This window comes from Dermacentor andersoni, chromosome 10 (assembly GCF_023375885.2).
Source record: "Dermacentor andersoni chromosome 10, qqDerAnde1_hic_scaffold, whole genome shotgun sequence".
Lineage (NCBI taxonomy): Eukaryota > Metazoa > Arthropoda > Arachnida > Ixodida > Ixodidae > Dermacentor > Dermacentor andersoni.
The window spans coordinates 82,040,765-82,054,476 of NC_092823.1; the positions used below are offsets into that span (position 1 = coordinate 82,040,765).

A 13,712-nucleotide genomic window follows, 5' to 3' on the forward strand; every position below is an offset into this window, starting at 1 on the left:
TTATCAGAATTAATGGACAGCCAATTGCCTACGAGAAGACGCACCGCTTTCTAGGAGTGATAATCGATCGAGACCTTTCCTGGAGTGCTCATGTCTCCTACCTAAAAAGGAAATTAATCATGATAACCCACTTGCTCAGATTTCTTGCGGGAAAGTCATGGGGTGCGTCTGTGAGTGCGATGCTCCAACTCTATAACGCACTGTTCCTTGGTCTCCTGCGCTATAGCTTACCTGTACTGGGTGGGACCGGCAAGACCAACATCCGTGCCCTCCAATCTGTACAAGCTCAAGCTCTGCGAATTTGCCTTGGTCTTCCCAGATGTGCGTCCACGGCAGCAACAATAGCCATCGCGCATGACCACCCCATCAACACGTATCTTCAAGTCGACACCTTAAGGATGCATATCAGGCACTTCGCCCGACTTCCATCGCATCATCTCGCCTCCCTTCCTGCCGCTCGACCTCGTTCAGCGTTTAGCAAGATTATTGCCGCCAACCATGGAACTTTACCGTTGAACTTCACGCCTGCAGCACGACCATCTCAACCGCTGTGGTGCCTCCATCCACTCCAGGCTCTTCTTGTTATTCCCGGTATTAAAAGGAAAACGGAGATGTCAACTTTTGCCCTCAAACAAACCGTGCTTTCAATGCTACATGAACAGCACAGAGGACGCATCCACGTTTACACAGACGGTTCTGTATCCTCTAATAGTTCAGCTGGAGCAGTGGTGATTCCCGCAGAGTGCGTTACCCTCAAGTTCAAGACATCTCACATCACATCATCGACGGCTGCAGAACTCGCAGCTATCCGTGCTGCTCTGGAGTTTATTGTTCACAAATCATCACATTCATGGTCCATCTTATGTGACTCAAAGGCAGCTCTTCAGTGTCTGATGTCCCCTTTCAACCATGGACCAAATGAGCAACTAGTCGCAGACATCCGACTACTCCACCATCACGCAATCAACAAGGGACACAACATCATCTACCAGTGGATACCGGGTCACTGTGGAATTTCAGGAAATGACAGTGCGGATGACGCTGCCCGGTCGGCTCATGATGGTGCCCAGATTACACCCATACCGCTGTCAAGAACAGATGCAGCCACAAGTCTTCGCTCCCTCGCCCGCGAGCTTACACAGAATCTGTGGAACACCAGTGCATTCACGAATGCACGTCTCCACAAATTGGATCCACGTCTGCAACTCCGCCTACCACCAGGGTTGCCACGAGCGGAAGCAACACTTCTGTGCCGCCTGTGGCTCGGCGTGGCATTCACAAACTCCTATTCATTCCGCATTGGAATGGCCGACAGCCCTACTTGTGACACCTGCGGCTGCGAGGAGACGATTGAACACCTCCTTTGTGACTGTCCCCGTTACGCAGTGCGAAGAAAAGTGCTCGTGTCCGCTCTCGCAAAACTGGACAATCGCCCCTTTACAGAGGAAAAAGCTCTAGGACACTGGTCCAGACGGGCTTCGGCACTCAAGGCCTTAAGGGCTTTGTTGAAGTTTTTAAGGACATGCCAATTGTGTGACCGCCTCTGAACGTTGTAGCGCGTAGTTTCGCGTTACTGTGTGAATTTTCTTTTTTTTCCATTTTTTTTCCTCTTCTTCTTCTTTCTCCTTTTATTCCCTTTACCCCTTTCCCCAGCACAGGGTAGCCAGCCGGGACTTACACTGGCTAACCTCCCTGTCTTTCCTCTCCTTTGTCTCTCTCTCTCTCTCTGCCGAATTCTGCCTTCCTTCCAAGTCAAGAGCCGTTTAAGGTCTTATCCGACGGCAATTCCTTATCAGTGCTCAAAGGAAATGCGTTTCTCATCCCAGCTCCTCTCGCACATCCGTCCAAGAAACTTTCGCAAGGCTTGTAAAAAGGATACTAAAATAAATGATAACGAGTGCGAATCCCTAAAACTCGGCAGGGAAAAGTAGCAACAAGACCTATAGCTTAGGCGAGAGCGCGCTTATTCTTACGGTACAAGCAGGGTCGTTCGAGGGCTTCCTTAACTTTTCCATTAGGGAGTCGAAGTGGATGTGTCATTCCTTCTCATTAAAGAGGGATTTACGGTTCCGGGAACCCGCTGTTGCTTTGTTTTTAACGTTGAATAGCTAGAAATCAAGAGAATAAAAAAAATGAAGAAAGTATACTGGGAGAAAGAAAGCTGTAAGCGTGAAGCCACTGCCTCTGACGCCAGACATTATGGTAGCGTCGCGTTGTTAATGGTTTGAGCGAGGGCGAACAGACGTGGGGAGGAGGGGGAGGAAGGGGAGGACAGCGCGAAAGAAATATGGGCGCTCACGTCTCATTAAAAAGGAAAGCGCGCGGAGGCGTTCCGTGGCGGGACCACAGGCATTCGATGAATGAGACCAGAGCTTCGTCGGCGTATACCTTATTCTCGCGCGTAATAGATGCCCGCAAAATTGTAGAAGCCTTGAAGGAGGGCTGCGCAAATAATTTAGTGTACGTGCGCACTGATAAAATAGAATGTAGCCTCCATCCGCCTTTAGAGCATAGGAAAAATAAAAACAGTACAGTTATCCGGGAAACAATCTTTCCTGAAGAGTATTTCCTACTGCAACAGTAAAGCACACAGGACCATCCGATAATGAGTTTTTAATTTACGGCGGCAGCCGGTCTGCGAAATGACACCGCCAGCATTCTGGCAGTTGACCATTCGCCAGTGCGCTTTCCTCCTGATTAAGGCGCTTGCTGGAGCGACTACAAGGACCATATCCAGGCCACTGTATGCATATCCCGGCCATGCCCTGTATCTGCCTTTGCAACGTCGCTATTGGAAATGACAGATAACACTTCAGCGTACTAGAAGTTTCAGCTTGAGTGATATTGTGAACGTACATTGGGAAGAACTCGGAAGGAATATTTCTTGTAACTTATTTGGGCAGTAGCTAGCCTATGTAATGCGGTCCTGTACAAAGGGTGGGGGGCCAGACACTGCTTTTCTTAAGTTTAAAAAAAAATTTTGCTTAAGTTTTGATTGGTTGCCCGGATGATCTCGTTTTGTTCTCGCAAGTTGATGAGTTTCTTCGCCGCTGGCCTGCGCGGTACATAACCGTCTCCCGAGGCAAAGTCATTCTACAGCCAGAATAATGTTCAATTCTGTTGGCCTGAGCTGAATCTTTGTATTTGTATGTGCCCCGGGTGTCTTTCGTAAATTCGAGCCCGACAATAATGCTGTTGCGTGGACGCTGTAATGATGTTATGTTGTTGTTGTGAGTGGCGAAGCCAATGTTAAGCAGACACCATTTATTATTTCATTTGCTAATCTGTTTTGTTTACATCAAGTATGACGTATTACATGTACTATACCTTATATTGTACTTTACGTTCACCCCGCAGTTGTGAGCGTGCCTACGGGTGAATAAATTTCCTTGTCAACTTGCCCGGGTGTTCTTGTTAGAGTGCCCGGATAACGGCTCTGGATTTTGCGTCAAAGTCACTTGAAAATCGCCGATACCAGGAGTTAAATCCTTTTATGCTTAAAACCTAACTTTCGTTCTGCTGTCGCCGTCGTCTTACTTCTGTCATCACAAACACGCTCACATCGCACGCACAACTGCTCGCTTTGCACATACAAGCTGGTGCAACAACTACCTCGTTTAAGAATGCCAAGTGATGCAGCATAGCCAGCTACCTGCGAAATGCCTCGCAGGTCAAAATGCCATTCCCACAGTGCATGGGATCTACTCAATTTCTTTTTCTTATTTCCAGTTCTTTTTTCTCTTTCCAAGCTCAGCTTGTATTCGCTCACAAGTTTCGGTGGCGCTGTCGTGGTCACGCAAGAAAAACCAGTTTCTCCCTGAGCAGAGCAGCTGTGGGAAAGGGCGGTTTGATGAGTTGACAGCTATGCTGGCGCCGGAGAGTGTCATTAGCAAGGATTCTAACTGCATAGGCGCGCGCTCACACCATGCGTGCGACCAGTCAGAGCCGTTCCGCTTCCGTCGCGGTGGGAAAGGGCAGCAAACGGTTCGTTTCCGTTCAGTTAAGTCTCAGAAAACGGATGGGGCGGCCATGCGTTGTGCATTCCCCGAGGAAAAGGCAGCCTTCGGCGAGCGGTGGCGGGAAGTTGTCCGTGAAAGGCCTCGCCGTCGGCGCGCCGATCCAGTCGTTAGAGCCAGCCGAGCCAAGGCAATCCAACAGCAACGTAAACAAGACCCGTAGCACAGGGAGCTGAAGGCCGAAAGAACCCGGCATCGACCTGGTGGGGACGTAACCATTACGAAGGTCAGGTGCACGCAGGACAAGCTTTGTTTACCCCCATTTCCCTGTAGGGGGATGGATAGTTATTTTTTTGTATACACTTCTACATTCCTTACCGTAAATTCTGCGCACCCACTTATTACCGTTTCACCATTGGGGGTGGGAGAAAACGGGTACCAAGGAAAACAGTTCATGTCCGGAGGAAGCCAAGTCCTCTAGTAAAAACGTTGGCTTCAGTGACATCGCCGATTCGGCAACCGTTAATCAGTTCAAATCTTCCTGGGAATCTCTGTTGGAAAAATATGGCTGTGGCTTAGCTAAGGTTAAGCCCAGGATGCGAAGCATACTAGAGTAGAAGTACTCCCAGATACACTCGCAACTTCGTCCTTTACCTCGGTCTCTGTGGAGGAACGCTGCTGTTTAGCCGCGTACTGTGCACGTCGCTTGGCAAGCCGAGCTTCTCGTTCTTCGGCCGTTTCCGTGGCTCTTTGTAACTTGCGCTTTGCGGTCTGACGAGCGGCCCTTTCCTTTCCCGCCATCGCGCTATACAACTGGCCTCGACGAGAGCGCGCCGCTCTTTTATACAGCTGTTATGACGCCAGTGCCCTAGCGGGAGGAACGGGAGTTAGGCCGCACCACCGGCTGTGCGACCGCAGGCGAGCGCAAGAGTTGAGCCCGGCTTGCAGCTGTTGTGACGTCAGTGCCCTAGCGGGAGGAGTGGGAGTTAGGCCGCAGTACCATCTGTGCGTCCGCAGGCGAGCGCACGAGCTGAGACCCGGCTATGTAGCTACGCGGTCGCAAGCGAGCGCACGAGTTGAGCCTCCGCTTTTGCAGCTGTTATGACGTCATATGGTAGCTACGCGGCCGCGCGCGGCGCAGCAAGGAAGAGCGTGGTTGTGCGGCTAGTATGCTTCGCATAAAAGGGTAAGTATAGCAACTCACTGCATTTTACCAAACGTTTCGGAGTTTATACACACTTATCGTTGGCACTCAGTAACATCGCAACGACAATATCTGCATTAAAGTTAATATGAAGCAAAAGTCTGATTTATTTTAAGTTACTTTCGTAGTTAACATTTCCAGTTTTCTCGTCGCCGCTTTTGTCTCTTCGCTCTTGTGGCCCGAAACGAATGTCAAACACCTCGTCAATGTGGTGCAGGCCTTCCACTGGTGCTGCTGCTGCTGTCGCTGCTCCCAGTGGCCGTGGTACTGCGCCACGCTGGCACCTCGTGCGCTTCGGCCAGGGAGGGAGTGCTGTGTGAGGACGACAAGCGGTTCGTGTCGCCCATGGACACCTACTGGCTGCACGACACCGAGTTCAACTTCCACGTGGCTCACTGCGTGCTCTATCTGGAGCCGGGACTCACGGCCTCTATACTCGGCCAGCTCATCGTCGAGCGCATACTGGACAAGACCAATGACGAGGGGAAGCGCATCTTCCGAAGGTGAGTACCGCACACTCTGCAGCGCATTGCTAGCTCTCGTGTGCGGCTACAAGAAAACCTCCTACGAATTGCTTGTAGTGATTTAGTCCTGGGCTCCTGTAACAAAAGCGTGCGCTTATCGAATACCGACTCATGCAGGTGCGACGGACCCTTTGAGCACCTGTTACGCGTGTGTCCTCGTTCCGAATTCGTCTATTAATATCCAAAAAACAGAAAGTGTTTTCAAGATCGCGTAAATCGCTCTTCCTTCCTGCGCCTTCCACCTCTATACCAGCACTTAAACTCTTGCTTCAAAACAAAGAAAGTTGCAGGTTCGACCGATAGGGGAAGCATCGACTGCGATAGCGAATTTGTAGACAGCTATACAAATAATAGTAGTTTTATCATCGCGATAAACTTGTAAAAGTTTGTCTACTAAATAAATTAACAAGAATGGTGTCACGCGGACAAAGAAACATGGACACATCTCACTCGATGATCGCGCACACCCGCTGTCAAAACGCTGGACGGAGAAAGCGCGGCACCAGCAGCGCACGAACTGACCTTCGTGCTGCCTCTCCCTTCAACGCGAACTAAGAGGCGAGAACACAGCGCACACGAAGCTATCAGCACACGGCGCACTCTGTCCCCATCGCAAATCGCTTTCAAAAGGAGCCCGCGTGGCCGTGCCATACGCAGCCGCCGCCGCAGCAGAACGCAACCCCCCCTTCCTTTCCTTGACCCCGGTGCCTTGCGCGCGACGGCAAGTGGCGTGCTTCCTCCCCGCTTGCTTCACTTTCGCGCGCAAGATTGAACCAACATCGTCCACTCACCCTCGCATTCTTGCTTTCGTGCTTACGGCTGGCGGTGATGACGCTATCGCTTTTGAACTTTATACGAAACATTACGGCGACATGGACAATGACGGCAGAAATGCGTCTGGAGTTTCCATATGATTGCTATCGCAATAACATTAGAGAGTCATTTGCCAGTCTTAGTTAATTAGCAAACTGACGGCGACGGCTACTCAATCGGCCATGCCTACCTTGCTGAAACAACCTAGAGTGAGGAAAGCATAACCGCATTCGTAAAATCCTGTTTTGATACAAATCCTCTCGGACACGAGAGAGCGTACACTCTGGCAGCTCTGACACACTGCCGCATCTCGGGATTGCACGAACGTAAAAGTAACGGCTGTCGTTGCACAAGCAAAAGGACTCGGTAGCAAAACCTTTTCTGCAGCACGATGCACTGCGGCGTAGAAACGCCTACCTGTTGCCTTATACACGCAATGAGCCATGCTGACACGTGCCCTTTGTATTACAGCTCCGATATTGTCTTATCGTCTGCCATCCGCGCCATTTTGCGACCTGTCGCGCCTTCTGTTTCTTGAGGTGGTGTCGATCCTTCGGGCCGCTTTCGCAGAGCAGGCCAACGGCCTATTTGTTCCTACTGATGCGGAAGTGTCGAATGGCCGATTGAGCGAAATTGCCGGCGGCGTCTGTAGCAGCTAGCGTACCCATTGGCTGCTACGCCACGTCGTGAGCGCGCGCTCGTGACGGTGGCTCGCGCTTGTTGGCTTGGGCCTTGACGGAGCAGAGAGGGAGAAAGCGTACACATGCTGCCGCGTTATTGGTGAGGCGGGAGTGCATTACTGCGACGCCACGTCACCCTCGCTCTCGGAAGCGTGTGTTAACCGCGCATTATTTGTGCGCGCAACCTGTCCCCTGCGTTCTAACTGCGCCTCGGTGAGACAAATTTAATTTTGATTGTGATAGTGATCTAAAGCGTCCTTCCTTTCTTGAGATCACTATCACCATCAAAATCAAAAGACGCTGATCGTCTCAACGCGCTTGCTTGCCCGCCAGAAGTTCATAACTGGAAGGACGGTTAAGCGGCGTTCGCTTGGACATTAATGTTTTCGGATTCACAGCTTATAGTAATTCCTTAAGTGTCCTTGGATTTTTTTATGTTGTTCTGAGCACCGTGAACATCCGGAATCAGGTTTCTCCACGCTTGAGGCGCCCATTGGATAATAAAATCACGTTTTCTTATAATGCACGTGGCCTTAAAGCGCGCACGAATGCAATATATTGGGCATGGGTCTTTTTAAATATGGCTTTGTTGCTCGAAAAAATGAGTTACCAGTTGAAAGACTCTTAAGTAATCCCGCTAACTAAAACGTGGACCATTGTAAATGCTATCACTTACGGCACGACACTTCCCAATCACGAACATAGAAAAACGCTGCTAATCTGTGTTGGCGTACAGCTTAAAGGGTGGCTTCAAAATGTCTGAAACGCCGTGCGTTCCCGTTCTCAGCGGTTTATCAGTACGCACTACAATATAAGAATGGGCTGGGGTGCGTTTGGCAGGCATTCGCAGATCATGAACAGCAGGTTGCCATTATCCCTCAAGAGAAAAGTTTATAACACCTGTGTCTTACCAGTACTCACGTACGGGGCAGAAACCCGGAGGCTTACGAAAAGGGTTCTACTTAAATTGAGGACGACGAAACGAGCTATGGAAAGAAGAATGATAGGTGTAACATTAAGGCATAAGAAAAGAGCAGATTGGGTGAGGGAACAAACGCGCGTTAATGACATCTTAGTTGAAATCAAGAAAAAGAAATGGGCATGGGCAGGACATGTAATGAGGAGGGAAGATAACCGATGGTCATTAAGGGTTACGGACTGGATTCCGAGGGAAGGAAAGCGTAGCAGGGGGCGACAGAAAGTTAGGTGGGCAGATGAGATTAGGAAGTTTGGAGGGTCAACATGGCCACAATTAGTACATGACCGGGGTAGTTGGAGAAGTATGGGAGAGGCCTTTGCCCTGCAGTGGGCGTAATCAGGCTGATGATGATGATGATGATGATGACTACAATATTCCTCCTCGTTACCACAATGTCTGAATACACTGAAGACACATCCACTCTTCATGTTTCGTTTCTCTTTACACTGTTTTATTGCTAGCATGAACACGTAGAAATATGTGCCCGTCATAAGGCATTCTTTGTCTGCCAGGTTAAATTTCAGAGCAGCGTTTTCGAATAATCAGGTGTCATTGGTTAGGAGCGAGAGTCAAGTTTCTCTCGAAAGCGAATCCTGGTAATCCTATATGGTGGCACAACACGGTGCCGACCACGAACAACACAGAACAAGATAAAATGGCGCGCTTTATCAGATTGTTCATTGCGCACGTCAACTTGCCGCGGGAGCGTATAGACTGACAAACCGCCACTTAGTCCATCTCCCGTTTCCCGCCGGTGGGGTAGGGAGATAAAGGACCTAGAAGGTTGGTGAACTAGGGAGGCTAGAAGGGACGAACCCGCATGGACGCGACGCGTGCCAAGGCCGCAACGGGATGACAAGATAACTGACAGCGGCCATTGTATCCGCTTTCACGCCGTGGAAACTCCACTCTGCTATGTCCGTGCACTACCACAGATTGATTTTTGTTTTTCCTTTCGTGTTGATTTACATGCTATCTTCTATGGTTTCGCTTCCCTCTGTGCGACACATACCGGCGCGTCTCATTGTTCTCTGGCGGCGACAGTGGCTCTCTATTTTCGTTGTCCTCTTCCCCGCCCCCCCTCCCCCCTTTACCGTCGTATATCCGAATCTCCTGGGGCGGAAGTCAGGGCTAAGTGTGCTTTAAGCCTTTTCCTGTCGGCGCTCCTGCAGCGGGACCTGAGCCCCTTTTCTGTCCGGTCACGCTTTGTTCTCCGGACTTCATTCGCAGCACTCCGATGTTGCTTGCCGCTTTATCCCTGTAGCTGCAGGGAAAACGTAGAAGTTCGGAAGGTTGCTTCGAGTTTCCGAGAAGGCAGTATACACGCCGTACATCCTCGCTTAGAGCGTCCTTCTACGAGGTCCCGCCATTGTTCTTCCGTCGTCTACTTCCTTTGTCACCATTTGGCGCTCCGTTCTCTTTCTTTCTTTTTTTTTTGGAAGCGTCGCTGTTGCCTTTGTTTAGGTACACGGAGGAAAACTCCCGAAACGATACAATAAAAGTGACTGCAAGCGAACACAGACTTTTATCCTATAACAACTCCCGCTTATCCCATAAAGGTGTCCGTGCCCTTGAGTATGGTGCCATGCGGAGATTTTGCTTCACTAAGACTAGTCTAATTGTTTCTCACGCCCCCGCACGCCAGCGATTTTCTTTGCTCTTGTGAAGAAAGACAGTCCTTTTTCTTGATATTTCTTTTTTGAAGTTCGTCTTATTTAATTAATTACTCAATTAATTTCACTTTCTTGATGAAATAGAAAATGCTGGCAGCTTTAGGAACCACATTTATCAAAACATTTCATAGCCTAATGAATATACGGAAATGACCTGACTAAATGAGCGAAGCAGCCTCACAAATTTCTGGATTATCATTTGCGACAATATTATGTGCAGTTTTCTTTTTCATTTTTCATTTTGGTGGTAATAACAAGCGAAATTTGTAACAACGCTGTAACAGGTCACTAGTATCTTCCGCTGTGACCTTCGCTTATTCTAATCAGCTTCTCCTTACACGTGCTCATGCGAAGTCTTTAAAGGGTCCCCCACCAGGCCACAGAAAAGATTCCGGTTATACACTGGAAGTCGTTACGCGCTCTCTAGCGAGCGTTCTGCCGCAAAAATTTTTCGAATTGGTTTAATAATAATCGAGCTAGAAATATTTCAATGGCGCGAACCTATGATTTCAACAAAACGAGCATCGCCGCCAACATACCACTCTCCCCACTATCCACGTCTAGTCTCCGCAAGCGAAATTCCTTCTCTGCGTTCTCCCGCATTGTAGCTCGAGGATCGCGTGGCGCCTACGTCACGGGCCCCGCCTTCTTTCTTGCTCCTCCCTTTTTAGAGCGCAGCTCTTTGGCGTCCGTTCCTGGGTTTCGCGTCGTCGTCGGCGTTGTCGTCGGCCTCGTAACCAGCTCCGCCCCCCTTTCATCCCCCCAGCGCTAGCAGCGACCGACTGATACCGCTGGATGCCGCTGACGCCGCTAGAGAGTCAAGATAACGTGACTGCATAGAACACCGTCGCCGCCATGCAGAAAGAGGAGGAAAGGGCCCCCCCCCCCCCCCTGTTCTTGTGTGGCGGATAGGGTGCTCTTCAGTTGCCGACGCGCCGGTTATTTCACGTAGGCCCCGGCACGTCGACGAATACGTGACCACCTTCCCACGGCTAGACCTGGTTCTTAGCGCTGCGGAAGCGAGGGTATCTTATTGTTTGTGTCGGCATCGGCGGCGTTGTCCCTGAAACCAACTCCGCAGCTGGGGTTGACTCACTATCGGCGTCAGCGGCATCAGTCAGTCGCTGCTATCTCTTCCCTCCTCCCTTTATCGTGTTGTCCGCTTGCTGCGCGCGCTTCTGCCCCCATCGTTTGCCGCTGGGTGTACACGCCGCCCCCCTCCCCCCTCTTCCTGCGAGTCTCCGGTTGTCAAAGCGCCGGCTCGAACTTAATTCCTTTCTTCGCTCCTCCTCCAATGCAACCCCTGTGCGGTGGCAATCAGAGAGCCAGATCGGTGGCGGCGGATCTGTATATGTGCACCGCCCGAGCCGAAATTGCCGCTGCCGTTCGCCCTGTGCGGTGGCAATCAGAGAGCCAGATCGGTGGCGGCGGATCTGTATATGTGCACCGCCCGAGCCGAAATTGCCGCTGCCGTTCGCCACTGCGAAATTATCTGCCAGTTCTTTCTGAGCCATGAGCGAGGCGACCGATGGGACTTTAATGTTGACATAAAGACAAACAGCAATTTCCTAACACTTATGCGGGAGAACATCCCGTTCCTCTCGCTCGTAACGCGTCCCACGGCTGTGACAACCTCGCGAGGCACTTGTATAGATCTCGTCTTTGAGAATCAAGCATTGGTGTACCAAGTCGAACATATATCAGTCTATTTCTCCGACCACAAAGCTTCCTTCATGACTGTCAAAACTGTTAGTGGAGTCTTTGTTAAAGGAATACGTGTGAAAAATAAAAAAAAAATTCTGTGATAGCGCATACATGTGTTGCTCGATTTCTTTGCCTCAATCTATCGAAAAGGTGAAACAGCTTATCTGCTGCGCTCAAATTTCGCATTAGGAAGTAACGTAATCGTCGGTAATTTTTTTGCTATGCGGCTCACTTCCACTGGCGGTTTCCCGCGCCAGCTGTTGTGTTTGTCTTGTTTGTCTCGTTTGTCTTATATCTGACTAGAGGTATGAGTGCTACACGAATACTGAGGCAGCCACAAGCGTATCAGAAAGAATGATCGCGCTGGAACACGGTAGATAATGACATAGGGCCATATAACGTAGAACTATTCCAAAATGTCTTTATTCCAATCTCCTGACGTGAAATTTGCGTAACCACCGACGTCACCTTCGAACGGTCACCCGCAGGGTTGTCCGAACAAACCAATCCAACGCCCTCCTCGTTCATAGGAGGTCACTTTTGTTTGCTTGAAAAACGAATAACATTGCCTACACTGAGCGGCTCGTCTTATATAATTGGCTGAGAAGAGGCGAGGAGTACGCTCAAGTGGCGAGGGATTTGGGGGGGCCGAGCCACTGCACTGAAAATTTATAACCGTATGAAGAGAGCTGTGCCGGCGTTTGCGATTGGTCCGCTTTCCCTTACTTAGCTTGCGGTCATCATCATCATCATCATCAGCCTGATTACGCCCACTGCAGGGCAAAGGCCTCTCCCATACTCCTCCAACTACCCCGGTCATGTACTAATTGTGGCCATGTTGATCCTCCAAACTTCCTAATCTCATCTGCCCACCTAACTTTCTGTCGCCCCCTGCTACGCTTCCCTTCCCTCGGAATCCAGTCGGTAACCCTTAATGACCATCGGTTATATTCCCTCCTCATTACATGTCCTGCCCTAGCTTGCGGTGCCTAGTCGAAAATCGCGGCGGCATGCAACGGAAGCTTAAGAATGACGCTGAAACTAATGCTAAGCAAAGAAGAGTTGGCAGAACGAGGTCGTAAACGTGCCGAAAGGGCTCAAACACGTTACACAGCTACGCAAAAAGCTTTAGCATACGCAAATAAACCCATGCTCTCCGGCAGGTGCGAGTATAGTGCATGAGCGATCGGCGGCAGCGATCTTTTATTACTTTCGGAACGGGGCAGCCTCTGGCTATTCAGAAGAAAATTCAGTTTTGTTCGGCATATTAATGCATCTTTAACGCGTACGCGTCACTTTGACGCGGTAAGTTCTTGCGGTTTTGTGACGTCGCGTGGGAGGCAGGTGAAGAGGGTGAAGCGCGAAAACTTGTGACCAATAGCCGAAGGCTAAGGGCTAAAAGGCGTCGAATCAGAAATAACCTTTTTTCTTTTGTGAGGTTAAATCATGCATAATAGTGTGTACACGTGATATCAGATGGGGAGCTATGGCGGTTTTCGTGACGTCGCGTGACAGAGAACTGAAGTGGGGGTGGTCCGAAAAAGTTGTTGACCAATCACGGAGGGCTGATTGCAGAATTGGAATAGAAAAGTTTGGAATAGTTTTACGTTATAGACCCCGTAGTTTCGTCGTCTGTGCGCGCGACTGAACGACGCACTGTAAACAAAAAAACACCCAGATGGGCGTTTTTTGCTTGTCCTCTAGCGCATTCCCTTTTGTACATCTTTTTGCTCCCATTGAAAGGGCGTACGATAAAACTCCCATTGACGTGGGCATTAATTGGGCACACAACGGGGGTACCGTATACGCCCACTTCACCCCCCCCCCCTATTTGACTGGGAGGTACAATGGGAGTATTGTGAAGGAATTAAAGGCATTTTAGTTTAGGTGCGGCAAGCTCGTAGCGAAATGCATGGTGGCGCGGGTCACGCGCTTACGCAGTACCAGACGGAACACCGCAGGCCGAAATGTCGAACGCCGGCGATCAAGGCTCAAGGGAACTCGGCCGTCCGTGAGCTGCCACCCGAGCAGGCGTCGCACCTGCTCGGAGCGAACGCCGGCGTCCGACACCTTGGCCTGCGGTGTTCCGTCTGCTGCTGCATAGGCGCGGCGTACCGCCACGAAGCATTTCGCCGCGGGCTCGCCACACGTGGTCCAATCGACGGCACAGGGCCACCGC

At 50.3% G+C, this 13,712-nt stretch overlaps 1 protein-coding gene across 2 annotated transcripts in view; it reads left to right on the forward strand.

The window, feature by feature from the left end:
* LOC126544174 (putative diacyglycerol O-acyltransferase Mb3761c) overlaps positions 1–13,712 on the forward strand; it is a 560,147-nt gene that overhangs the window by 290,326 nt on the left and 256,109 nt on the right. For both annotated transcript variants that reach the window (XM_050191407.3, XM_072284905.1), the window contains one exon: positions 5,378–5,663. In XM_050191407.3, the coding sequence (XP_050047364.2) occupies positions 5,378–5,663 (286 nt within the window). The remainder of the gene's footprint in view (positions 1–5,377; positions 5,664–13,712) is intronic.